The 26,148-nt window shown below is 44.5% G+C and overlaps 2 protein-coding genes and 1 long non-coding RNA gene across 10 annotated transcripts; 2 read left to right on the top strand and 1 right to left on the bottom strand.

The window, feature by feature from the left end:
* The first annotated feature begins 601 nt into the window (after positions 1-601).
* On the top strand, positions 602-6,087 carry LOC109924761 (gastrula zinc finger protein XlCGF8.2DB-like). Of its 5 annotated transcripts, none has more exons than XM_048619138.1 (3): positions 602-722; positions 1,051-1,159; positions 4,442-6,087. In XM_048619138.1, exon 3 carries the CDS (start codon positions 4,590-4,592, stop codon positions 5,658-5,660), a length of 1,071 nt encoding a protein of 356 aa, XP_048475095.1. In that variant the 5' UTR covers positions 602-722; positions 1,051-1,159; positions 4,442-4,589; the 3' UTR covers positions 5,661-6,087. The 5 variants fall into 5 exon arrangements, with proteins under 5 accessions (XP_048475095.1, XP_048475092.1, XP_020380342.2 ...); XM_048619135.1 differs by having other exon boundaries at positions 630-740; XM_020524753.2 differs by having other exon boundaries at positions 638-867.
* Positions 6,088-15,656: 9,569 nt separating this feature from the next.
* On the bottom strand, positions 15,657-22,405 carry LOC109923437 (zinc finger protein 585A-like). 3 transcript variants are annotated; one of them, XM_048619128.1, is made up of 3 exons: positions 22,173-22,405; positions 21,793-21,891; positions 15,657-17,988 (listed from the first exon to the last, which is right to left on the bottom strand). In XM_048619128.1, the coding sequence occupies exon 3, from the start codon at positions 17,813-17,815 to the stop codon at positions 16,253-16,255; it is 1,563 nt and encodes a 520-aa protein (XP_048475085.1). In that variant the 5' UTR covers positions 17,816-17,988; positions 21,793-21,891; positions 22,173-22,405; the 3' UTR covers positions 15,657-16,252. The 3 variants fall into 3 exon arrangements, with proteins under 3 accessions (XP_048475085.1, XP_048475087.1, XP_048475086.1); XM_048619130.1 differs by having other exon boundaries at positions 22,317-22,335; XM_048619129.1 differs by lacking the exon at positions 22,173-22,405 and adding an exon at positions 21,993-22,050.
* LOC125487512 lies at positions 22,056-24,194 on the top strand. 2 transcript variants are annotated; one of them, XR_007265920.1, is made up of 3 exons: positions 22,141-22,158; positions 22,319-23,063; positions 24,088-24,194. It is a non-coding gene; the product is annotated as an uncharacterized LOC125487512 (long non-coding RNA). The 2 variants fall into 2 exon arrangements; XR_007265919.1 differs by lacking the exon at positions 24,088-24,194 and having other exon boundaries at positions 22,056-22,158; positions 22,319-23,083.
* Positions 24,195-26,148: the final 1,954 nt, after the last annotated feature.

The following is a 26,148-nucleotide window of genomic DNA, read 5'->3' on the forward strand; positions in this document are numbered from 1 at the left end:
ATCCGCAGTTCTTTTAGCTTTTGCATTGTCTCCAATCGCACCTGATATGCACTCTCTAAATTCTCCTAAAGGTGATGATTCCTGCTGAGTGACAGACCCATGTTTGCTGTAATATATGGATTTTGGTGAACTAAAATCAGTAATGCAAAAAATAATTTGATTTGAGCAGTAAGCCACCATGACCTGGACCGCTGCCTTTCTTCACTCAAAGGATGTGAACATCATTGGCTAGGCCAGCATTTATTGCCTTTGTCTAACTGCTCATGACATTGTGGGTGTGAATGGTCACCAGCACTTTTGCTGTCTGACACTGGCATATTCACTGTGAATGATGAAGCTAATTCCAGGGCAATGAGAGGGAGAAGATAACGCAGTGTGGAGCTAGAGGAACAAAGCTTTCCTGCTCTTTTAATGCTGCCTGGCCTGCTGTGTTCCTCCAGCTCCAAACTGGGTTATCTCTGACTCCAATATCGGCAATTCTTATCATCTCTGAGACAGAGGGCGGATCCCACCATAACGTCACAAAGTGGCTGGGCTGATTGACGACAGCTCACCGACCAATAGGAGAGGGGAGGGCGGGGCGGGAGGACCAAGCGGCTGCGGCTGGTCTTCCAACCAATAGAAGTGGACGAGGGGCCGGAGAACACGTGATCATTTACGCGGGCCCAGTGCCGCTGTGACAGGCGCCTCAGTAAATTCTGGAGACAGAGACAGAAAAGCGGGTACCGGAGAAAAACGGAGTCAGTTTGGAGTAGGAGGTTTTATGAACACCTGGCGAAGGCCGCTAGACCCGAATTAGAGACTCTCGGACCTGCGTTTGTAGCAAACGTGATAACAACTGCGGGTCTCCGGCAGTGACAGGTCCCGGTAACCGCCGCCATCTTTATTGGGGGCGAGGTTCACCAACGCGCACGCGCGTGCTTCCAGGGTGCAGGCGGGGCGATTTGAAGAGAGCGTTTATACTGCAAACAACTCAAGAGAAATGTTTATCTTTTCTAGATTTGTATCCTGGACTGACAGTTTTTTTTTTTCTATGAATTCGTTTCACAGGATATTAATGGAGAATAATTTGCAGACCGGGATCTCAAAATAAGTCCTGACAGTCAGAGGAATCATCAGGATCTGAATATCATTGGCATTTAATTGTGAAAGGATAAAGGTTTGTCTGTTCTGTCTGTGGGAAAATATCTCCCATACGTTTGTAACTCTAAAAGCAGCAAGATGTTCCAGTTCGTGGTTAGATCACCCGTGAGGTATGTGCTCGGTTCTGGGCCCTGCAGCTGAGGAAGGACATATTAGCCTGAGAGAGGGAGCACAGACTTATCCAAATTACACCTCGTCTTTTTGAAAGAACTAACATATTTAGTCCCAGTCACCAACTTCATGATTTAAACATATAATTTCCTCATTCTCAAATACCTGCAAACTTACTTTTAAAATTCCTTACGGACTGAAATTCTAGCACTCTTTTTCAGATGGAACATTCCAGATCCTGACAAATCTTTGTTGATGCAGAAACTGAAGTCCATGTTCAGTTGGGAGGGTTATAAAGTGCTGAATTGCATGTGTTGTTTGGCTCAATGTGAGTGCTTTGGAGTTGGGTGAAACTAGAGAGGGAGGTGAGACACGGAAAGGTAAAGCTGAAAGATTGAGTGTGGTGCTCAGTCAAAGTTTGGGCAGTTCAGAAAGTGATACGGTCACAATGGAAAGAGCCAATTGGTAAGTGATACCTGCAGAGTATTTTCTTGTAGTTTTGAAGTATAATGTATCAGCTTATGTAAAGGCAGGGGCTTTCAATCAAAACAGACATGTTTGAAAGGAAGGAATATCCTTAGGTCCATTAAATTCTTTTAAAGGGAGTAACTAGCTTAAATTACAAAAGAAGTCATGACAGGAGGCATCAGACTCCTGGTGTGCTCCTCTTCACAATGTGGGAAATAAGGGAAGCTTCCAGTGTCCCTGACAACTACATGTGGAGGAAGTCTGTCCATCTCCACCAATTGGCGAACCACTTTTCCGAGCTGGTGCTGTGAGTGGGACTCACTTTGAACCATCCGCAACACTGAGAATATACTGGACAGCACCTGTAGTGAGTTGATCACAAGGCAGGTGAGAATTGCACAGGCAGAAAGTAAATGGGTGACCAGCAGATAATGGAAAAGGCACATGAAGGAAGTGCAGGCGTCCCCAGTGGTCATCCCCTTTTCAAACAGATATTGTACTTTTCATGCTGTTGGGGATAGTCTGGGCTGGTCTCAGTGGAAATCGGCAACAGCCACGTTTGTGGCACCACAGGTGGCTCTGCTGCACAGAAGGAGAGCAAAACGAGCGCCAGGGCTATTGTGATAGGAGATTCAATAGTCGGGGATACAGACAGGCGGTAGACATGAATCCTGGATGGTATCTGACCTGCCTGGTGCCAGAATCAGGGATATCACAGAGCGGCTGCAGGACATACTGGAGCTGGAGGGTGAACACCCAATGGTCGTGGAACACATGGGTTCCGTGACACAGCTAAACAAAGGGATGAGGGCCTGAAAGCTGAATGTAGGCAGATAGGAGATACATTAAACTACAGGATCTGAAAAATAAGAATGTCAGACTTACTCCCAGTGCAATGTGCTAACGAGAGCAGGGACAAGAGGACAGATCCGATGAGTCTGGAGAAATGGTGTACCAGAGAAGAGTTTAGATTCTTGAGGTATTGGGACCGTTTCTGTGTGAGTTTGGACCTGTGCATTTGCCCCTGGGCAGAGCTGGGACAAACCTCTTGGCGGTGGGGAGGTGGGGGGGTGCTTTTGCTCATTCCATTGGTGAGGTTTTAAATTAGAATAGCAGGTGAATGGGATCTAAAATGTAGGCTTAAATGGATCAGATACAAATTGGGAATTGGGAGGTAGAATATTAGTTAGTAATGCAGTCAGCGGTTCAGAGAAACAAAAGAAAGGAGGATGAAACAAGGATAGATTTTTTTTGTTTTTCTCTTCATACATCAGTCCTAACATTCCAGGAATGAGGTGGGCAAAGTTTCTGTACAATCTCTCGATAGCCACAGCAACCTTTGTCGGGAATGGAGAACAACGGTGCACACAATACCCCAGGTGTGGGCTCACCACAACCCCTACAGAAACATTATCCCTGCTCCTATACTCGAATCCTCTCACTAAGAAGGCCAATTTGTATTCTTCACTGCCTGCCATCCCTGCCTGCTTACTAAAAGAGAGAATCACAGATAAACACGGAACAAAGTGGGGTCAGAGTCTCAGGCACAAAACTGTCGATCACAATGACCCCCGTCATATCCATATCAAGCACCTATTTACTCTAGTCCCATTTTCCAGCACTCCGAATGTAACCTATGTTGTAATGCCTTGTATGATCATCGAAAATACTTCAAGGTTGCAATGGTTCCTGCATCTGTCACCATTTCAGATGCTGCTGACCCTGTTGAATAGCACCTGCATTTTCTGTTTTTATTTCAGATTTCCAACATTTTGCTTAATCATTCAATCATGGAGTTATACAGCACGAAAACAGACCCTTCAGTCCAGCTCATCCATGCCAAACAGACATCCCAGACTGATCTCATCCCATTTTCCAGCATTTCACCCATATCCCTCTAAATACTTCCTAATCATGTACCCTTCCAGATACCTTTTAAATGTTGTACATGTACCTGCCTCCAACCACCTCCTTTGGCAGTTCATTTCATACATGCACCACCATCTGTGAAAAGATGGTCCCTGAGGACCTTTCCCTTCTCACTTTGAACCTATGTCCTCTAATTTCGGACTCCCCTATGCTGGGAAATAGACCTTCGCTATTCACCTGATCCATATCCTCATGATTTTATAAACCTCTATATGGTCACCCCTTAGTCTCTAACACTCTAGTGAACAAAGCCCCAGCCCATTCATCCTTTCCCTATAGCTCAAACTTTCCCAGCACACAACCTTGTAAATCTTTTCTAAAGCCTTTCAAGTTTTCCTATAGCAGGGACACCAAGACCAAGATTGAATGCAATTTTCTGAGATTCTTTAGGCCAATGTCCTATAGAGCCACAGCATAACCAATAAAGGCAAGCATGCCAAATGCTGCCTTCACCACCCTGTCTCCCTGCAACTCCACTTTAAAGAAACTATATACATGTTCTTAGCTCCTCAGAGGGATTGAAGGGGAGAAAACAGGAACAGGATTGAGTTATACATCTACGAAATGCCTCTCCTTCATGCCTGTCTCTCCTACCTCTCTGTCTGCAGTTTTGTGCAAACACTGACTGGTTCCCTTCTCTGAAGGACATTTATAAACCAGTTCAGTTTTAATTATAATTCAGCAGTTCCCCTCAGTGCAATCTCCACAACTGACCAGATTAATTTGTCACAGTTTCACAACCTGTGTGTTCCTCTGGTTTCTCCAAATATGTTTGTTTTGTGTTTGAAAGGGTGATCTGCAATTAGAGACTTCAAATGAAACCACACCCAGATCTGACAGTCACTGTTTATCACAACCTAATCATCTCAGAATTTTGAACATTGAAGGAAGAAGCATATATCTTCTGTACGTGGGAGAGTCTGTGAAATTCACCTGAAATGTCCAAACGCCAGCGCAGACACACTGGGGAGAGAATGTGGAAATGTGTGGATTGTGGGAAGGGATTTTTTTACCCATCCCAGCTGGAAAATCACCAACGCAGTCACACTGGGGACAGACCATTCATCTGCTCTGATTGTGGGATGGGATTTACTCAGTCATCCAGCCTGCTGAGACACCAACGACTTCACACTGGGGAGAGACCATTCACCTGCTCCAGTTGTGGACAGGGATTCACTTCGTCATCCAGCCTGCGGATACACCAATGTGTTCACACTGGGGAGAGACCATTCACCTGCTCAGTGTGTGGGAAGGGATTCACTCAGTCATCTAAACTGTTGGAACACCAGGGAATTCACGCTGAAGAGAAACCATTCATCTGCTCCAATTGTGGGAAGGCATTCACTTCATCATCTAGCCTACGGATACACCAACGCGTTCACACTGGGGAGAGACGATTCACCTGCTCAGTGTGTGGGACAGGATTCACTCAGTCATCTAGACTGCTGGAACACCAGGGAATTCACACTGGAGAGAGACCATTCACCTGTTCTGAATGTGGGAAAGGATTCACACACTCTTGTAGATTGCTGGAGCACCAGCGAGTTCATACCAAAGAGAAACCATTCACCTGCTCCGATTGTGGGAAGGGATTTGCCAAATTATACAACCTGCTGAGACACCAGCAAGTTCAAACTGGGGAGAAACCATTCACCTGCTCTGATTGTGGGAAGGGATTTACCAAATTATACAACCTGCTGAGACACCAGCGGATTCACACTGGGGAGAAAGCATTCACCTGCTCTGAATGTGGAAAAGGATTCAATTTGTCATCCAACCTGCTGAAACACCAGCAAGTTCACACTGGGGAGATACCATACACCTGCTCTGAATGTGGAAAAGGATTCATTCACTCAAGCAGACTGCTGGAGCACCAGCGAGTTCATACCAGGGAGAAACCATTCACCTGCTTTGATTGTGGGAAGGGATTTACCAAATTGTACAATCTGCGGAGACACCAGCGAGTTCACATTGGGGAGAAAGATTCACTCAGTCAACTTACATGCTGATACAACAGCCTGTTCATTCCATGGAGAGACCTTTCACTTGTTCGGTATGTGGGAAGGGATTTACTCTGTCATCGAAGCTGTTAACACATCAGTAAAATGACACTGGGTGGATCCCGTTCACCTGTTGTGTTTGTGGAAAAGGCTTTGCTGTTTGCTAATACACCAGCAACTTCATAAAGAACCACAGGTGGAGGGTTTTGTTTTTACTCCCACCAAGGAAGGAGCCTTGGTCATTTTGCCATTTGTATTGACGTTATTAAACCCTGGTCCATGACAGGGGCTGATATTGTAGATAAAATGGTGATACAATTGTGTATCAGAAGAATAGGTTGTGGAAATGATCACAATATTGCTGTACATCACACTTACACTGGGTAAAGACTGTCCACCTGTCCACCAAAAAATATAAATCAGCTTTTTGTTAAAACTGTGTTGCATCAAGTCTTTGTCTAATCCTGAATGCCTTAGAGATAAGATAATCAGTATCCTTTACTGGGAGAAGGCACATCCAGAGTGAGATATAGCCAGAAATGCCGGGAATTTAGTTCCAAGTGCTGTTGGGACGTGTGCAAATTAACTTGGCAAGAGGGTGGGATCCAGAGAGAAAAGAGAAGAATCAACAAATGCGTCAGGAAGGCATCGACATGACAGGCCAGTTCAGGTACAAGGGAGTTTGACATGATTGAATGGCATTGATAATAATGCTAAGAGTTTGATGGAGAAGACAGATGAGTTCAGAATACAAATTGAAAATGGGGTATGATGATATTGCTGTCACTGACACATGTTTGAGAGAAAGGCAGGATTGGAACACATAGGTACCAACGATAGTCTTCATGCAGGGTCTTCATGCGATAGAGCAAAGGAGACAAAAGAAGAGGAGGTGTGACAGTATGTTTAGGGAATTTATTACGGCAATAAGGAAAGATGACATCTTAGAAAACTCCTTAAATAAACCTGGATGGGTAAAACTAGAAGCACAGGTAAGGAGGCAACTTTCGGGAATTGTAGAAGTATTAAGGTCATGATAGCGGGGTATCTCAACTTCCCCAAAATTCACAGTGGTTATCACAGTGTGAAAGGTTTCAAGGAACTTCTAAAATAGATCCAGCACAGCTTTCGAAGCCAGTGTATAGAAGTCCCAACAAGGAATGGGTAGGTCCTGTACTTAACTACTTGTCACCTTTTGTTGCCTAACGTTGAAGGATCAATTGGAGAGCATTTTGAAGATAGTTTCCGTAACTCTTTTAAAAATATTTGGGATTTTTCTGGAAAAGGACAAGGATAGGCCTCAAATGAAAGTTCTAAATTGTTTGATTTTTAATAAGACCAGATAATGATTTGGCCAGAGTGTGCAGGGAGCAGATTCTTTCAGGTAAATGTGCAAGAGGGAATTTAAATGGGTAGATGTGGAGCGCTATAAGGGGAAAATGAATTGATGCAGCCAGGTAAAATAAAGAAAAATGCTCAATTGTTTTACAGCTACATTAATCTTTAAAGCACAAAGGGGGAATGAGTGAGGCCCATTAAGGGCCACAGCAGTAATCTGTGTGTGGAGCCAGAGGACGTTGGCCTGGTTCTAAATGAATACTTTGTGTCAGTGTTCATTAGTGAGAGATGATTCAGGGAGACAATCTGTCATCGAATTTTAAAAAATGGACAGAGGGGAGGTTTTGAGTAGTCTGAGAGTCAGAATTAATTTATATTGGAGAGGCAGGGATTAATCAAGAACAGTTGGCACGCATATTTGTAAGGGGAGTTCATGCCTGACCAACTTGATTCAACTTTTTACAGATAAAGGATAAAGGATGGTTAAAGGATAACGGGGCAGAGAAGAAGGCCCATTAAGGACCACAGCGGTAATGTGTGGAAGTGGATGATCTAGGCCCAGTTCTAAATGAATGCTTTGTGTCTGTGTTCACTAGTGAGAGAGATGAATCAAGGTGAACGTCTGTGATAGAATTTAAAGAAATTAACATAGAGAGGGAGCAGGTTTTGACAAGTATAGCAGGCTTAAATATAGACAAACCTCCTGTGTGAGGTGAAATGTATCTGATGTCGTTGGGATGAAATATTAGGGGCGCTTGCAAAAAATTTTCAGTTTCCCTCTGATGACAGGAAAGGTGCTAGAGAAGTGAAGGATAGTCATAGAGTCCTACAGCACAAAAACAGACCCCTCGAGCCAACTTGTCCATCCTGACCAGATGTTGTATATAAATCTAGTCCCATTTGCCAGTATTTGGCACACATCCCTCTAAACCTTTGCTATTCATATACCCATCCAGATGCCTTTCAAATGTTGTAATCATACGAGCCTCCACCACTTCCTCTGGCAGCTCATTATACGCACACCACCCTCTGCATGGAAAAAGTTGCCCCTTAGGTCCCTTTTATATGTTCCCCTTTCACCTTAAACCTATGCCCTCTAGTTTTGGACTCCCCCACCCCAGGAAAAAGACCTTGCCTATTTACCCTATCGATGCCCTTCATGATTTTATAAATCTCTATAAGGTCACCCCTCAGACTCTGACACTCCAGGGGAAAACAACCTATTCAGACATTTCCTATAGTTCAAACTCTCCAAAATGGGCAACATCCAAGTAAATCTTTCCCGAATCCTTTCAAGTTTCACAACATTCTTCCTGTAGGAGGGAGACCAGAACTGCATGCAATAATCCAAAGTGGCCGAACCAATGTCATCTACAGCTGCAACATCACCTCTGAACTCCTATATTCAATGCACTGACCAATAAAAGCAAGCATACTAAAAGCCTTCTTCACTATCCTATCTACCTGCGACTCTATATTCAAGGAACTATGAACCTACACTCCAAGGTCTCTTTGTTCAGCAACACACCGCGGCACCTTACCATTAAGTGCATAAGTCCTGCCCTGATTTGTCTTTCCAAAATGCAGCACCTCATGTTTATCTAAATTAAACTCCATCTGCCAGTTCTCGGTCCATTGGCCCGTCTGCCCCACATCCCGTGGTACTTTTATTCTCGAATGGAGCAAAGAATAAACCAAGAAACAACTAGCCAGTCAGTCTCACCTTGGTGGTAATTGGAAGTAATTGTGAGGGACAGAAATAATTTGCATGTCGAGAGGCAGGGGTTAATCACGAAGAGTCAGATGGCATTTTTTAAGGTTGATTCAGTTTTTTGTTGAGATGTCCAGAAGTGTCAATGAGGGCAATATTTTTGACGTAGTCTCTTCAGATGTCAGCCAGCCTTTTGACAAGTCCTGCACAGGAGACTGATAACAAAAGGAAGAGACCATGGAATCTATTGAAAATTGGCAAATTAGATCCATAAGTGAAATAGATGATGATGGTTAAGGGGTGTTTTATTTTTCCTGACTAGAATTCTGTGGGCAGCGGTGTCCCGTAGTGGTCAATGTTGGACCCTTGCTGTTTATGGTTTATATAAATGACTTGGACTTGAATGTCATAGGATTATCAGTTAGTTTGCAGATGATACAAAAGAAATGGGTGATCAACGGGAGGATAGCCTTAGCCTACATTGGAGGATATACACAAGCTGGTCAAATGGGCTGATCAGTGTTGAATGAAATTCAATCTGGATCAGTAAGAAGTGACATGCTTGAACAGGATAATTGGTCATTGCATTTGGCTGTTTGCTAAAAGGTTAGTGGTTGGAAAACCAGCCAAGGAAGGAAGCCTATTCCTTTTTTTCCCCAGCAGCATACTTGGCAACACAGTCCTAGATTGTAAATAGGGATTTTGGATGCAGAACAATTTTGCCCAAATGCTGCTCGTTTCACAGTTATCCCATGATCCCTGAACAGACAGCTTCTAATGCATGGTGCTCCAATTTATGAAGAAAAGAAAATGAAGTTTAGACTTAATTGCTAATTAAACAGTGCATTTTCTACGAACTCAGTTAACATGGCCTCCTGTAGCAAGTATTCAAATCCTATTTTACAAGGTGCAAAATATAATAGCTTTGAGATTTCTGCCTGCAATTCCTTCCCTTGTAATGTCATCTGAAAGGAGTTGTAAAAAGCTGTTGCTACCAGTGCAGAGTAATTATTCAAAATAGACAAATTCCAGGTTCAATGTGAGATTTTCTTTTGATTCCAAAAGTTGGAAGTCACCTTACCAGGTACTCTGCCTTCCTTCTAACACTACTGTAACTCATTCTCCTCAAGATGAAAAGTCTTGTTGTTCAACAGGTCACTGCTCAGTTGTGAGGAGTGGTCACTGGATCCAAAACGTTAACTCTGATTTCTCTCTACAGATGCTGCCAGACCTGCTGAGCTTTTCCAGCAATTTCTGTTTTTGTTTCTGATGTCCTGCATCTGCAGTTTTTTTTTCAGTTTTACTGCTGAGTGCTTGCTGTCCAGGACACACAGACATGAAAATTTTCATGCTGGCCCGAGCCTAAATGTATATGCATGTATAAATGTTATATAAAACATTACCTGTTTTATATATGGTGCAATATTTATAATTTTCTGACCATCTGTGATAGAAATCCTGTAATTGTGAACATGAGGAAAAAGGCCACCCTTTGAGGCAGGCAAACAAATGTTTGAAGCTGAGAGTTCAAAACATACCTGAACCAACATTTCCAGAGCATGCTCCCTCCCTGGATTCAGTTCCTTTCCCTTCAGTTGCTGCATGTTGAAAAGCATTCCCCCCTTCCTCCCAGGATGAGAAAAGAAATGGAAAGGGGGGAGACATTACTCCCAACTGTTGCACAAAGGAGGAAGTTTCATTCTTAAGTTCGTTGGACAACTTCTGCATTGTGATGACACAGTGTGGAGCTGGAGGAACACAGCAATCCAGGCAGCACCAGAGCAGCAGGAAAGTTGACGTTTCGGGTCGGGACCTTTAGAAATGCACTGATGGAATGAAGAAGGGTTCCGACCCGAAACATCAACTTTCCTGCTCCTCTGGTGCTGCCTGGCCTGCTGTGTTCCTCCAGCTCCGCACTCTGTTGTCTCTGACTCCACCATCTGTAGTTCTTGCACTCTCTTCTGCATTGTGATGTCCACCATCGCTGGGTGGGGGGTGGGGGACCGTGAGACAGCCAATAGGAATCGCTGTGCTCGGCGGTGACAGCCTCAGGTTCCAGGCTGAGAACCAGGAGCGCGGTCACCAGAGCCCCCTCCCTCACCCATTGTTCCCCTCCCCCCGCCCATTGAGTCAGGGTTTCCAGGGCAAGCGGCTGTCGGCTCAGTACAGACCACGAAGCTGCTCGGTTAGCTCCCCCTCCCTCTGGTGGCTGCTGCTCCAAGAAGAGACTGATCGACCTTACTGCTGGCGACAGCTGTTCTATGCCTTCTCCTGCACTGCTCCTGCTCTGGAAGCACTTGGGAGAAGGGGACAACATTTTGTAACCCTTCATTTTCCTCCAGGTAATGCAATAACCCAGGGTTTGTGAATTATGTTTCGAGAGAAGAACTGGGCCATGATCTAAAAGAGTCATTTCATGAATCAGAAGGTGAATATGATCAGCCCTTGACTGTGGGAGGATTGAGGTTTGTTCTGACTGTGGGGTTAGATGGAGCATGTGGAAATAGAGAGGGAAGACCTTGGGAGGAGTTTGAAACCAAGGATGGGGATTTTAAAATTGAGGCGTGGCTGAACGGGGTTCAGATTTCTCCATATGTTCATTCATGGGATGTGAGCATTGCTGCTTGGATCAGCATTGGCTGCATCTCAGCCCCACACTCATGATCTTTGATAGCCCAGTGCGGAGGGGTCTGCGCAAGTCAGACGATCCTCTACCTGAAGCTTCAGTCCGTCAATTTAGGATAGATGATTTCCAAGAAAGTGGGGCTCACTCTAGCTGCCAGCCTCCTTTCAGGTCTGTGCCTCTCTCAGCAGAGAGAGCATGCAGTGTCTACTCGTATGATTCCATAATTCTACAATTCTAACAGCACCTTCCATAACTAATGGGCACTGCAGAGCACAGACACTGGGGCCAACTTTCTGACTTATTTGGAAAAATTCCTGTTACTTTTGTTGAGTCATTGTTGCTGATTTTGCCCGAGTTTAATTGAACAGCAAGTTTGACAATTTTGACAGGGGCAAGAATTTTCCGTCGAAACTAGAATAGTAATTTCTTGATATGTATCCTGGACTGATAGTGAGACTAATGCTGACAATTATTTTCCAAGGTTCAGAATGAGATATGTTTTGGAGGGCTATGATTAGGAGACAGGAATTTCAAACCAAACATTAATTAAGATCTGACAGGTTCATTGATTTATCAGAATACCACCAGCCTTTGAATGTGGAAGGAGAAATGTTTTTCTGGGTGTTCTGTCTGTGGGAAAAGATTTCAAACATCAGGGTGTCTGGAAAAGTACTGGGACATGAACGTATCTGAGTGTTCCGGTGAACTGACTGTGGAAAGAGCTTTAACCAATTACTACATCACATCATTCACGGTCTGTGTGGATGAAACTTCAACCAAAGATGCAACCTGGAGAGAGACAGGGCACATACACCATGGGGAAATATGGAAATGTAGGAGTTGCACAAAGAGCTGAGTCTAGGATCACAGACAGTCCAGTGCTATGAGGTGAGGAGTTGCAGCTTATTCATGCACCAATGATAAATGAACAACAATCAATAATAACTTGTATTTATCATAGTGCTTGTCAAACATCAGACTATTATATGGTACTTCAGAGGAATGTTAGAAGCAACGTTTGACATATGGCCACATAACGAGATGTTTGGGCAGAAACTAAGCAATTGTTCAAAGAGCTAGATGCTAACAAATATCCTAAAAGAGGAAAGTGAGGTTGAGGGGCAGAAAGGGTTAGCGAGGAAATTCCAGAGCTTCTGGCCTTGTCAGCTGAAGGCATAGTCAGCAAATATGGAGGGATATAAAATCAGGACTCTCCGTGAGCCAGAATTAGAGGGGAACAGAGATCTCGGCGCATTGTGAGGTGGGGTCGAGTGGGGAGTTGGAAGCTCATCTTCCAGTGAAATATAATGTCCTGGTCGTGAAGAACCTCAGTCATCAGGCGAGAGGGATTGAGTTGGTGGTGAGGGAGTGGAGTTGTGGCTGGGACTGAAGACAATGACGCCAGTTTTCCTTAGTATTTGATTGGATGAAGGGTCTGTTCATCTAATCTTGATGTCTGACAAGTGGGGATGGTGTGTGAGGTAAATGGAACCTGGAGGGGATGGTGTTCACATCCAGCTGTTGCTTTAGCCCTTCCAGGAGGTGGAAGGTGAGGATCTGGGTATTCTTTCAAAGCTCTGGTTGTGTTCTGGAGATATAAAGTCCCATTCCATTGTTCCCTGCTGCTCCTATCTCCATCTCTCTCTCTCTTGTTCCCTTCTTCAAAGAGGCCAGAGACTTGTGTAGGACCAGGCTCGGTGGCAGGTTCTCCTCCCTGAAGGACATTAATGAAGCAGTTGGGTTTTTACAACAGTTTGGCAACTTTTGTGGTCACTTTCTCCTCCAGCTGTCCCCACAAATGACCAGATTCATTCAGCTCAATTTCATAACTTTTATTTGTGTTTTCTTTGTGAGTTCTCCCTCTCATTCCTGTTTTTCTCTTTGAAATAAGTTTCACAGGGCAGAAAAAGGGAGGTAACACAGTGTGGAGCTGGAGGAACACAGCGGGCCAGGCAGTATCAGATGAGCAGGAACGTTGATGTTTCGGGTCAGGACCCTTCTTCAGAAATGGGGAGGGGGAAGGGAGCTCAGAAATAAATAGAGAGAGGAGAGGTGCGGCTGGGGAAGTTAGGTGGGATGGTGACAAGTGAGTGCAGGCAAGGAGTTGTGGGGATTGATCAGTGAGGTGGGAGGGGCAGATAGGCAGGAGAGAAGATGGACACGTTGTGTCAGGTCAAGGAGGCAGAGATGAGAGGGAGGGTATCAGCCACAACCTGAGCTACAGATCTGCTCCAAAACCTTAGGGAGGGTTGGTCATGGGATGAGGCCAGGGGTGGGTCGGGAGATTTTAAAACTGATGAAATCCATGTTTAGGCCTTTGGGCTGTCTGCTCCCAAGGCAGAATATGAGGTGCTGCTCCTGCAGTTTCCGGGTGGCGTTATTGTGACATTGGAGGAGGCCCAGGATGGATGTGCCACCCAGGGAGTGGGAGGGTAGTTAAAATGGTTCGCGACCGGAAGGTGTTGTCATTTGTTGCAAACAGAGCACAGATGCTGTACAAAACAGTCTCTGAGTCTCCGCTTGGTCTCACTGATGTAGAGGAGGCCACATGAGGTGGGGTGGGCGAAGAGGTGTAAGGACAGGTGTAGCACCTCCTGCGGTTGCAGGAAAAGGTGCTGGGTGTGGTGGCGTTAGTGGGGAGCATGGAGCGGACGAGGGAATCATGGAGAGAGCAGATGGGGGTGGGGAGGGAAATATATGTTTGGTTGTGGGGTCGGATTGTAGGTGGCAGAAGTGGCGGAGAATGATACATTGGATGAGGTTGGTGGAGTGATTTATGAGGACAAAGGGGATTCTGTCTTTATTTTTGTTAGGGGGAGGGGATGTGAGGGCAGAGGTGTGGGAAATGCAAGAGATGTGGTTGAGGGCATTTTTGATCACCGGAAGGGGGAAGTTACGGTCCTTAAAATAGGAGAACATTTGCAATATGCGGGAGTGGAATACCCCATCTTGGGAGCAGACATGGTGGAGGCAGAGGAATTGGGAGTAGGAGATCACATTCTTGCAGGAAGGTGGGTGAGAGGAGGTGTGTAGGTAGCTGTGGGAGTCAGTGGGCTTGAAATAGATGTCAGTTTTGAGGCGATCACCAGAGATGGAGACAGAGAGGTCCAGGAAGGAGAGGGAGGTATCGGAGATCATCCAGGTGAATTTGAGGTTGGGGTGAAAGGTATTAGTAAAGTTGATGAACGGTTCAAGCTCCTTGTGGGAGCACAAGGCAGCACCGATACAGTCATCGATGTAGCAGAGGAAGAAGTGGGGTATAGTGCCAGTGTAGTAACGGAAAAGGGACTGTTCCACATACCCTACGAAGAGGCAGGCATAACTTAGGCCCATGGCCACCCCCTTAGTCTGTAGGAAGTGGGAGGAGTTAAGGGAGAAGTTGTTAAGGATAAGGACGAGTTCAGTGAAGCGGATGAGGGTGTCGGTGGAGGGGGAACCGGTTGGGCTTGCGGGAGTGGAAGAAGCAGAGGGCTTTTATGCCATCTGCGTGGGGGATACAAGTGTACAGGGATTGGATGTCCATAGTGAAGAGGTGTTGGGGACCAGGAAATTGGAAGTCTTAGAGGAGGTGGAGGGCATGGGTGAGACCCATCCTTGTCCTTTTCCATAATAATGTTGAATCTTGTTAATTGTCTACAAAATCCTCCCCCATTGATCCTTCACCACTTGTCAGCCTTTGTCACTGAAAGTTAAGTCCAGCACCCCCCCTGCCCCCTTCCTGTTGGGACTTTGACATACTGGTTTCAAAAGCTGACCTGGATCTATTTTAAATGTTCCCCTAAACCTTTCACACAACATCAACCACAGTCGATATTGGGGAAGTTGAAATCCCCACTATCACAACCCTATTTATTATACGCTTCCTTAAAATTTGCCTTCTTACCAGTGCTACTTGTTCTATGCATACTAGTTTATTGAAGGAGTTTTCTAAGATGTGATCTCTCCTTACTGCTGTCATCAGTTCCCAAAACATTATTATGACACCTCCTCTTCTTTCGCCTCCTTCGCTGTCTTGCGTGAAGATCCTGTATCCTGGAGTATTGAGCTTCCAATCCTGCCTCTCTCTCAACCGTGTGTCAGTGACAGCAATGTTATCATATCCCATTGTCAATTTGTATCCTCAACTCATCCGCCTTGCTCAAATTCTTCGAATTAATATCAATGCCATTCAACCATGTCAAACCAAGTGCCGCATCAGCACTTGTGACTAAATTTCCAGCATTTCAGTTTCTCTCTGGATGTGCCTTCTCTCAACTGCTCATGTGAAGGGTTCTGATTGCCTCATTCTGAGTGCCTTAGAGATAAGAAAAAGACTTGATGCAATTTAGTTTGAACAAAAAGCTCATTTGTATTATTTTTATTCTAAGTAGGTAACTGAACCTGTGGTGTTTGCAAACATCATAAATAGGGCCAGAAAGCACGGTTTGGACATAGATAACAATCGCATCAAAATGCAACGCTGACAGTTACTGAGAACTCATTGTTGTTTAACCAATCCTGATGAGCCACAAAATCACTTTACAAACAATGTGCAGGTGGACACTCTTTATCCAACGTTAATGTGTTCATAAACATTGACATTGTGATATTTTCAAAACCTATCCTACCGATACACAATGTATCAACATTTTATTCTCTGTATCGGCACCTTTAACACAGCAAGGTCTAATAACATCAATACAACAGCCCAGTGACCAAGGTTCCTTTCTTGGTGTGAGTAAGAGCAAAACCCTTCACCAGTGGTTCTTTGTGAATTTGCTGGTGTGTTAACAAAGAGCAAAGCCTTTTTTCACAAACAGAGCAGGTGAACGGGATCCATCCATTGTCATTTCACTGGTGTGCTAACAGTTTGAAATTCCTTCCCATGGACAGAACAAGCGAAAAGTCTCTCCACAGAGTGAATAGGCTGGTGTATCAGCAGGTGAGTTAACTGAGTGAATGCTTCTCCCCAGCATGAACTCGATCGTGTCTGCGCAGGTCAGATAATTGAGTAAATCCCTTGCCACAATTGGAGCAATTGAATGGTTTCTCGCTCATGTGAATTCGCTGGTGTATTAGCAGGATTGTTGACTGAGCGAACGCTTTCCCACAATCAGAGCAGGTGAATGGTTTCTCCCCAGTGTGAACTCGCTGGTGTCTCAGCAGGTTGGACGATTGAGTAAATCCCTTCCCACAATCGGAGCAGGTGAATGGTTTCTCTCCAGTATGTACTCTCTGGTGTATCAGCAGTTTAGATGAGCAATTGAATGCTTTTCCACATTCAGAACAGGGAAATGGTCTCTCCCCAGTATGAACTCGCTGGTGTTTCAGCAGTTTAGATGAGCAATTGAACGCTTTTCCACATTCAGAACAGGCGAATGGTCTCTCCCCAGTGTGAACTCGCTGATGTCGCAGCAGATTAGAGGAGCGATTAAATCCTTTTCCACATTCAGTACAGATGAATGGTCTCTCTCCAGTGTGAAGTCGCTGGTGTTCCAGCAGTCGACATGAGTGAGTAAATCCTTTTCCACATTCAGAACAAGTGAATGGTTTCTTCCCAGTGTGAGCTCCTTGGTGTTCCAGCAGTTCAGACGGGCAAACAAATGCTTTTCCACATTCAGAATGGGTGAATGCTCTCTCCCCAGTGTGTACTCGCTGGTGTATCCGCAGGCTGGCTGACTGAGCGAAAGCTTTCCCACACATTGAGCAGGTGAATGGTCTCTCCCCAGTGTGAACTTGTCGGTGTTCCAGCAGTTTAGATAAGTGAGTGAATCCCTTCCCACACATGGAGCATGCGAATGCTCTCTCCCCAGTGTGTACTCGCTGGTGTATCCGCAGGCTGGATGACTGAGTGAATCGTTTCCCACACACTGGGCAGGCGAATGGTCTCTCTCCAGTGTGAACTCGCTGGTGTTCCAGCAGTTTGGATGATCGAGTGAATGCCTTCCCACACATGGAGCAGCTGAACGGTCTCTCCCCGGTGTGAACTCGCTGGTGTATCTGCAGGTTAGATGACCGAGTGAATCCTTTCCCACAAGCAGAGCAGGTGAATGGTCTCTCTCCAGTGTGAATTACCCGGTGTTCCAGTAGTTTAGATGAGTGAGTGAATCTTTTCCCACAATCAGAGCAGGTGAATGGTCTCTCTCCATTGTGAACACGCTGGTGTTCCAGTAGTTTAGAACAGCGAGTGAATCCTTTCCCACACTGAGAACAGGTAAATGGTCTCTCCCCAGTGTGAACTCGCTGGTGTATCAGCAGGCTGGCTGACTGAGCGAATGCTTTCCCACAAACTGAGCAGGTGAAAGGCCTCTCTCCAGTGTGAACCCGCTGGTGTATCCGCAAATTGGATGACCGAGTAAATGCTATCCCACAATCAGAGCAGGTGAATGGCTTCTCCCCAGTGTGGCTGCGTTGGTGAGTTTTCAGCTCGCATGGGTAAAGAAATCCCTTCCCACAATCCCCACATTTCCATAGTCTCTCCCCAGGGTGACTGTGCTGGCGTTTGGACATTTCAGATGAATCTTCACAGACTTTTCCACACACAGACGATATGTGTTTCTTAGTGTGAACAGTGCTTTTTCCCTGGACGTTCAAAATCCTGAGATGATTAGGTTATGTAAACAGAGTGACTGTCAGATCTGGATGTAGTTTCGTTTTAAGTCTCTTCCTGATTGCAACTCAACCTTTCAAACAGAAAACAGATGTATTAGAAGAAACCAGAAGGACTCACAGGTTGTGAAACTGAGAGCAATTAATCTGGTCAGTTGTGGAGATGACACTGAAAGAAACTGTTGGATTATCATCAAAACCGAACTGGTTGATAAATCTCCTTCAGAGAAGGGAACCAGTCAGTGTTTGCACAAAACCACAGAAAGAGATAGAGGTGGAAGAGACTGGCATGAAGCAGAGGCATTTTATAGATCTAGAACTCAATCCTGTTCCTCTTTTCTGCCCATAGCCCTGTGGAGAGATTAAAGGGTAAGAACAAGTGCATAGTTCCTTTAAAGTGGAGTTGCAGGTAGACAGGGTGGTGAAGAAGGCATTTGGAATTCCTGCCGTTATTGGTCAGCACATTGAGTACAGGAGAGGTGGGAAGTCATGTTGCAGCTGTATTAGACATTGGTTAGGCCAACTTTGGAAGACTGTATTCAGTTCTCGTCTCCCTGTTGTAGGAAAGATGCTGTTAAACTTGAAAAGTACTTAGAAAAGATTTACAAAGTTGTTGCTGGGATTGGAGAGTTGAGCCACACGGGGAGGCTGAACAGGCTAGGGCTTTTCTTCCCTGGAGTGTTGGAAGCTGAGGAATGATCTTACTGAGGTTTATAAAATCATGAGGAATATGGATAGGCTGAGTAGCCAATGTCTTTTTCCCAGGATAGGGAAGTTCAGAACTAGTGGATATAGGTCCAAGTTGAGAGGCGAAACATTTAAAAGGAACCTGAGCGGCAACCATTTCACACAGAGGGTGATGTGTGTATGAAACAAGCTACCAGAGGAGGTAGTGGAGACAGGGACAATTACAGCATTTAAAAGGCATCTGCATGGATACATGAATAGGAAGTGTTTAGAGAGATATGAGGCAAATGGGACTTGATTTATTTTCAATATCTGGTCAGCACTGACAAGTTGGATTGATCGATCTGGTTACCACGCTGTCTAAAGCAAAATGGTGGAAATCCAAAATAAAATCAGAAAATGCTGGAGACATTCAGCAGGACTTGCAGCATCTGAAACGGTGACAGATGCAGAAACCAGTGCAACCTTGAAGAAATGTTTTGATGATCATACAAAGCACCACAATATAGGTTACATGTTGAGGCTGGAAAATGGGACTAGAGCAAATAGTTGCTTGATGACCTGCAAGAACACGATGGGAACATTGTGTTCAACAATTTTACATCCGAGACTCTGACCCCATTTTGTTCCGTGTTTCTCTGTGACTATACGTAAGCAGTCACGAGAGGCAGGCAGGGAAGAATGCAAATGATATGTTGGCCTTCATCGAGAGAGGATTCAAGTACAGGAGCAGGGATATCTTTCTCTAAGGGCTTTGGTGAGCCCACAACTGGAGAATTGTGTGCATCTTTGTTCTCCTCTCCCAAGGAAGGATGCCCTGAAAGAAGGTTCACCAGATTGATTCCTGCGATGTTAGGACTGATGTATGAAGAGAGACCCCATGCTCAATTAATCCTCCTTTGTTTTGTCTTTCTGATCCGCTGACTGCATCACTAACTAATATTCCACCTCTCATTTCCTGATTTGAATCTAATCCATGTAAGACTACACTTTGGTTCCCATTCCCTTCCCATACTAATTTTAAAATCATCAACGTAACTAGCACATGATCCAAGAGGAGATGTGTCACAGCTCTGGCTTATACAGGTCCCAACTCCCACAGAAACGGTCCCAGTGCCTCAAGAATCTAAACCCTTCTCAGGTACACCATTTCTTCAGCCACACATTTATCTGACCTATCCTCTTATTCCTGCTTTCACTAGCATGTGTGACTGGGAGTAAGTCTGACATTATTACATTTGAGGTTCTGCATTTTAATGTATCTCCTATCATCTGATATTCAGCTTTCAGGCCCTCATTCTTTTGTTTAGCTATATCATTGGTACCTATGTGAACCAAGACCACTAACTTTTCACTCTCCAGCTCAGAATGTCCTGCAGGCACTCCATGACATCCTTCATTCTGGCACCAGGGAGGCAAAGTATCATCCTGGATTCACGTCAGACTGTAGCACTTACTATTTTGAATCCTGTCACTCCAGCCCTGACATTCGTTTTCCTCCCCTTTTATGCAGCAGACCACGTGGTGTCATGAGCTTGGCTCTTACAGATTTGCCTTGAAAGGCCACCTGTGACTACTCCTAACAGTATCTAAAGCATTATAACACAGAGTGAGCTGGAGAAACACATCAAGCCAGACAGCATCAACTTTCCTGCTCCTCTGATGCTGCCTGACCTGCTGGGTTCCTCCAGCTGCACGCTGATCTCTGACTCCAGCATCTGCAGTTCTTGCTATCCAAAGCATTATAGCTGTTTGAAACCACTGAAGTCTCCTGCGCTTCCTTCATTAGCCTTTTTACTTTGTCTGATGGTCACCCATTCCCTTTCTGCCTATGTAATTCTCACCACCTTGAAAAACAGCGTGATCATGGTTGCTCAGTGAATAGCACTATTGCCTCACAGCGCCAGGGACCTGGGTTCAATTCCACACTGAAACAAGCGTCTGTGTGGATTTTGCAAGTCCTCCCCATGTCTGTGTTTGTTTCCACCGATTTGCTCTGGTTTCCTCCCACAATCCAAATATGTGCAAGTTAGATGGATTGGCCCTGCTAAATTATCCATAGTGTTCAGGGATGTGAAGGTTAGGTGCATTAGTCATGGGAAATGCAGGGTTACAGGGATAGTGTAGGGGGCTGTGTCAGGGTGGGATGCTCTTTGGAGGACCAGTGTGACTTGTTGGGCTGATGGCCTGTTTCCACACTGCAGGGATTCTATTCTAGCCTTGCTGTCCACAACATTCTCAGTGTCATGGATGCTCCTTAATTAGTCATCCACAGCTCCAGCTCAAAACGTGGTTAGCCAGCAGCTGCAGATGGACACACCTTCTGCATGCAAACCTGTCAGGGACATTGGAGGCATCCCTTATTTCCCACGTTGTGCAAGAGGAGCACACCACAGGTCTAAGGTCTCCTGTCAAGACTTCTTCCCAATTTAAGCTAGTCACTTCCTTTGAGAGAATTTAATTGAGATATGGATCTTGCTTCACTTCAAACACTTCCATCATAATTGAAAGCTCTATCTGTATTTAAGCTAAATGTTATACTTTTAAAACTGTAAGAAAATTCTCTGCATGTATGACTTTCTAATTAGCTGTTTCCAGGGGGACCGAATTACCTTCTGAACTGAGACTGAGCACCGCACTCAATCTCTCAGCTTCACCTTCTCCCTGTCTCACAAAACTTTTTGAATCAAAGCACTCAACTCTACAGCACTCACAGTGCAGCCTTGTCATTTTAATTGTCTGCTCACACCTACTCAGACTTCAACCTCCTGTCCTGTTCCATTGCAGCTCATCTTTCAATTCAGCACATGATAACCCTCAACATAGATTTCAGTAGGTTCAGGGCCAACAGAAAGTTGTCAGGTTCTGGAATGTTCCACCTGATAGGGTGCCAGAATTTAAGTATGTATGAATTTTAAAGAGAGGTTTGCAGGTATTTGAGAATGAGGAATGTATCGGTTAAAATCATGAAGTGGGTGATTGGGACGAAATACGACAGTTCTTTCAAACAGCCGGTGTTATTTGGGTAAATCTGTACCCCTCTCAGGCACATATCTCTCAGTTGCAGGACCCAGAACTGAACATCTACCCCAAACAGTGATCCAACCACAAGTTTGAATATATTGCTCCTTTTCGATTTACAAACATATCAGAGATATTTCCTCACAGACAGAACAGACAAACCTTCTTACTTCAACAGTTAAATGCCAACGATATTCAGATCCTGATGACTCTGCTGATTATCAAATTGTTTTGAGATCCCGGTCTGCAAATTCCTCTCAATTAATATCCTGTAAAACGAATTCACAGAAGAAAAGTCACTATCAGTTCAGGATAGAAATCCAGAAAAGACAAACATTTCTTTTGATTTCAGTTTGCTGTGTAAAAGCACCTCTTCGAAACACCTCGCCCCAACCCTTGAGGAAAATTACGCATGCTCACAGCTGCATCTTGCCCCCAATAAAGATGGCACCGTTAACCCAAGGCCTATCACCGCCTGAGACCCGCAGCCGTTTTCCCATTTGATGCAAACGCGGGATCGGGAATTTCTAATTCAGGTATGGTAGCTTACACGGGGTACGTTTAAAGGTCTAGGCCCGAAACGTCAGCCTTCCTGCTCCTATGATGCTGCTTAGCCTGCTGTGTTCATCCAGCTCTACACCTTGTTATCTATGTTTAAAGCCACCCAGTTCAGATTAACTCCATTTTCTCTCACAGTGTCTTCTAATTCTCCCGCATTCATTGAGGGACCAGTCACAGCACTGCCCAGGCGCTGGAGACATTAATGATCACGTGCCGTCCTGCTGTACCCGCCCCTCGTTCACTCCGATTGGTTGGAGGACCAGCCGCGTCCGGTGGTCCGCCAGTCCCACCCATTCACCTCCTATTGGTAGGTGAGCTGCCGTCAATCAGTCAGGCCCCATTGTGAGGTGAATGGCGGGATCCACCCTCTCTCTGCCCTGAGATGAGCTTGCGGCTGGTGGCCATTCAACCCGTTGGAATTGTACTCTCTCACTCGAGAAACGGCGTCGGGCTCGATCCTGTCTCTTTTTTGGAGCAGCAACCGCAGAAGAACGGGGAGGGGCGGCTCCCCGAGCGGCTTCTTCAGAAGAAGGGTCTAGGCCCGAAACGTCAGCCTTCCTGCTCCTCTGATGCTGCTTGGCCTGCTGTGTTCATCCAGCTCTACACCTTGTTATCTCCCGATTCCTGTTGGCTGCTTCAGGCTTTCCCCGTCCCGGGCGCTGGTGTCACAACGCAGCGGCTGTCCAGTGAGGTTGCGAGTGAGACTCCCTCCTGTGTGCAACATCTGGGAGCAAAGCAATGTCTTTTTCTTTTCATTTTTCTTGTCTGTTTCTTTTCTCATTCTGGAGGTAGTGAGATGGAGGAAATTGTTTACTAACAGCAATTGAAGGTACAGGAAGTGAAACCAGTGAGGCAACAGACACTGGAAAGATTAATTAAAGTATGTATGTGTCTCTTGAAGTTATTGTCATTATTTGTTCTCTCAGCTTCCCACATATATTTGCCTGGCGATAAGGCTGGCCTCTTTCTAAATGTTCACAATGAAAGGATTTTTGTCAGAGATGGTCAGGATTTAAGGAGCTGTAAATTTAGAATAACCCAGTTAGTAGCATCCACCCTCTAAAGCCCTACAGCCTTGCAAGTTTATTTCCTTCAAGTGCCCCTTCCAACAAATTTTGAAATAATCCATCGCCTCCACTTCTAGCCGTGACTTAGGCAAATATCCCGTACAGGGCACTGTAGGATCTGCAGCTGTAGCTCTCAAAACAAGCTTGATCTGTAGATCTGACAGAGTCACTCGACCCAGTGGATATGAATATCATTGAACTTTGAATCTGAACGTATTAACGATCTTCTCTGCTCCAGACATTACTGTGACTGGAAAACAATAAGCTTCAGACTGAAACTATCTCCTCTGTGCACCGTCTTGGGAGGGAAGGGGGCAGCTGTTCACGAGCAGCAACCGAAGGGAAAGAAAGTGAATCCAGGAGGTGCAGATTTTAGTTTAGTTCCTATTCCTGTCTTTCTTACAGACACTGACATCTTTTGCTCTCTAAGTTTGACACATTTTCTTGTCTGGCTAAAAAGATGGCATTCTCCTGAATATTCACAATTAAAAGAATGATTTACTCAGGGAAAAGCTGATATTTAAGGGAACCATAACTTGTAGATATTTCTTGTGTTATTGTGACAGATATTCAACATTGTTTCCAGATCTATAAACATAGTGCGATTAGCTTTGTTTCTATTCTTGTAATACAATAATGTAGCTACATAATACATTTACAGTCTGAAAGCCATTATGACACAGGACACCATTCGTATCTCGAGTCCACACCAATACCAAAGCAATCCACTCAGTCTCATTTGTTCCTCTATATGTTTGTAGCCCTGCAAGTTTACATGCATTAGGTGCCCATCAAATTTCGATTTCAAATCGTTGATTGTTTTTGTTTCAACCGTAGGTAACTCACAGCCACCTTGTCAGGAGCAGCTGGGTAATAAATGCTGGCCTAGACAATGATACCCACATCCTTTGAGTGAATGAGTATAAAAAAGGCAGTGGTCCAGGTCACAGTCTCTTGCTGTCAAAATAAAATTATTTTTCACGTTCATCGTGCATCTCTCATCATTCATTACAACTCTGTATATTGCTCATTTTAGTCCACTGAATATCTTCATATTTACAGGAAACATGGGTCTGTCACTCAGCATGAATCATCACCTTGAGGAGAATTTAGAGAGTGCATATCAGATACAGCAGTGTGAAAATGGAGAAAATGTGTTGGAACACGCAAGATTTTTGGGGAACAAGAGAGGAAAAAATACTTGATTGCAACTAGAATTGTGTGTTTTGACTCTCTATCCTGGACTGACAGTGATTATGACTTTTATGATTTTGTTATGCATAGCCATTTGATTCCTTGGGACCTGAAATTCATTGGCCTGTGAATCTAGAAGGAGAAATATTTGACAGTTCTGATGCTTCATAAGTTTTTTTTTTCAAATTTCATTGTCACCAGAAAACAACATGACCTATGGTCCTCATTGAGAGTGTTCCAGTGGGAGTTCTGTGGAAAGGGCTTCAACCAGCTAAACAGCCACAACAAACTGCACACCATTAACACTGGGGAAAGACTGTGCATGTATTGTGTTTGCTCATGGGTAATCTGTAGCTTGCTTGGTGGACTTTTTGAGGAGAAATAAAGCCGGGCAATTTGCCTAGCTCAGGTTGAGGGGAAGAAAGCCCGAGAGGTGACCTTAGTGAGGGCAGTGAGCCTTGTGGCAGGAAGTAGCCAGTTCAATAGTTAACAACAAACCGAAGAGCTGCAGATGCTGGAAATCAGAAACAGGAACAGAAGTTGACGGAGAAATTCAGCAGATCTGGCAGCATCTGTGGAGAGAAAACAGAGTTAATGTTTCAGGTCCAGTGAGCATTCTTCAGTTCTCTTAGGCATCTCGATGGCAGCAAACCATTAGTTAGAAACTCACGCAGGAGCTGGAAAGTGAAATCATGGGGTGCAGGGGTGAACAGGAATCATATTATTGTAGAAAAGGCAGCAGAAGTGAAAGAACAGATTCTCACTGAGGTGCTGAGAAAGATAGTGCAGAAGATGGAAGTGCGTCAAAAGGACTGATGTGTTTTCCCTGTCTTAGGGGTGAACATTTATAGGCAAAGTGTCAGAGATTATTAAGTAATCCAGTGAAAATGGCTGGTGTTTCGCCAGAGAAAGTTGTACTAAAAAGGTAAATGTGTGAGCAATCTGTTCTTTCTAATAGTCACTATTGGGGAAAATAGACACAGCAGGGATTTTGGGAGATTAATATTTGAAGGGAAGTAACATCATTTTTTTCTCTGATGGAGGTAAGAAAGATTGTAATCCTGAGAGCTACTAGCTCAGCACAGATGTTATTATTAGAAAAAGATTGACTTTTCTTCAAGATGTTTATTGTATTAATACAATGTATTGTTAGTAACTGTATGTATATCCCATTTATCAGAATGAATTTAGATTGTGCTTTGGTAAATGAGTGTTATTTTTGGTGTTGTTTCCAAATTACAAATGAGTCATGAAGATGATACATTGGAATTGTTATAATGGGGTGTATAGCGTTTCCACAACCTGTGATGGTTTCCCACAGTTTAGGAGATATCTCTGTGAGTAAACATTCCTTGCCTATTTGTAATCCAGCTGAGCAAAGATTCAAATGAAAATACTGATGTATCTACTCCAGTTATGGACTGTACTCAGGCAGCAATAGTGTCTGCAGAATCACAAATTATGTACTTTCAATGGAATATATAAAGGCCTCAGTGACCTTGAACTGACCATAACACTTAAGATTGAATTAAATGTAAAATAAAACAATGAAGTGTGGATGCTGGAAATCTGAAACGAAAACAAAAATTGCTAGAGAAACTCAGCAAATCTGGTAGCATCTGTGGAGAGAGAGTACAGTGAATGTTTTGAGTACAGTGACGCTTCTTCAGAATGGAACTGCACCTGAGCAGGTAACTCTGGCTG

The sequence above is a fragment of the Rhincodon typus genome, chromosome 42 (genome assembly GCF_021869965.1).
Source record: "Rhincodon typus isolate 14 chromosome 42, sRhiTyp1.1, whole genome shotgun sequence".
Taxonomy (NCBI): domain Eukaryota; kingdom Metazoa; phylum Chordata; class Chondrichthyes; order Orectolobiformes; family Rhincodontidae; genus Rhincodon; species Rhincodon typus.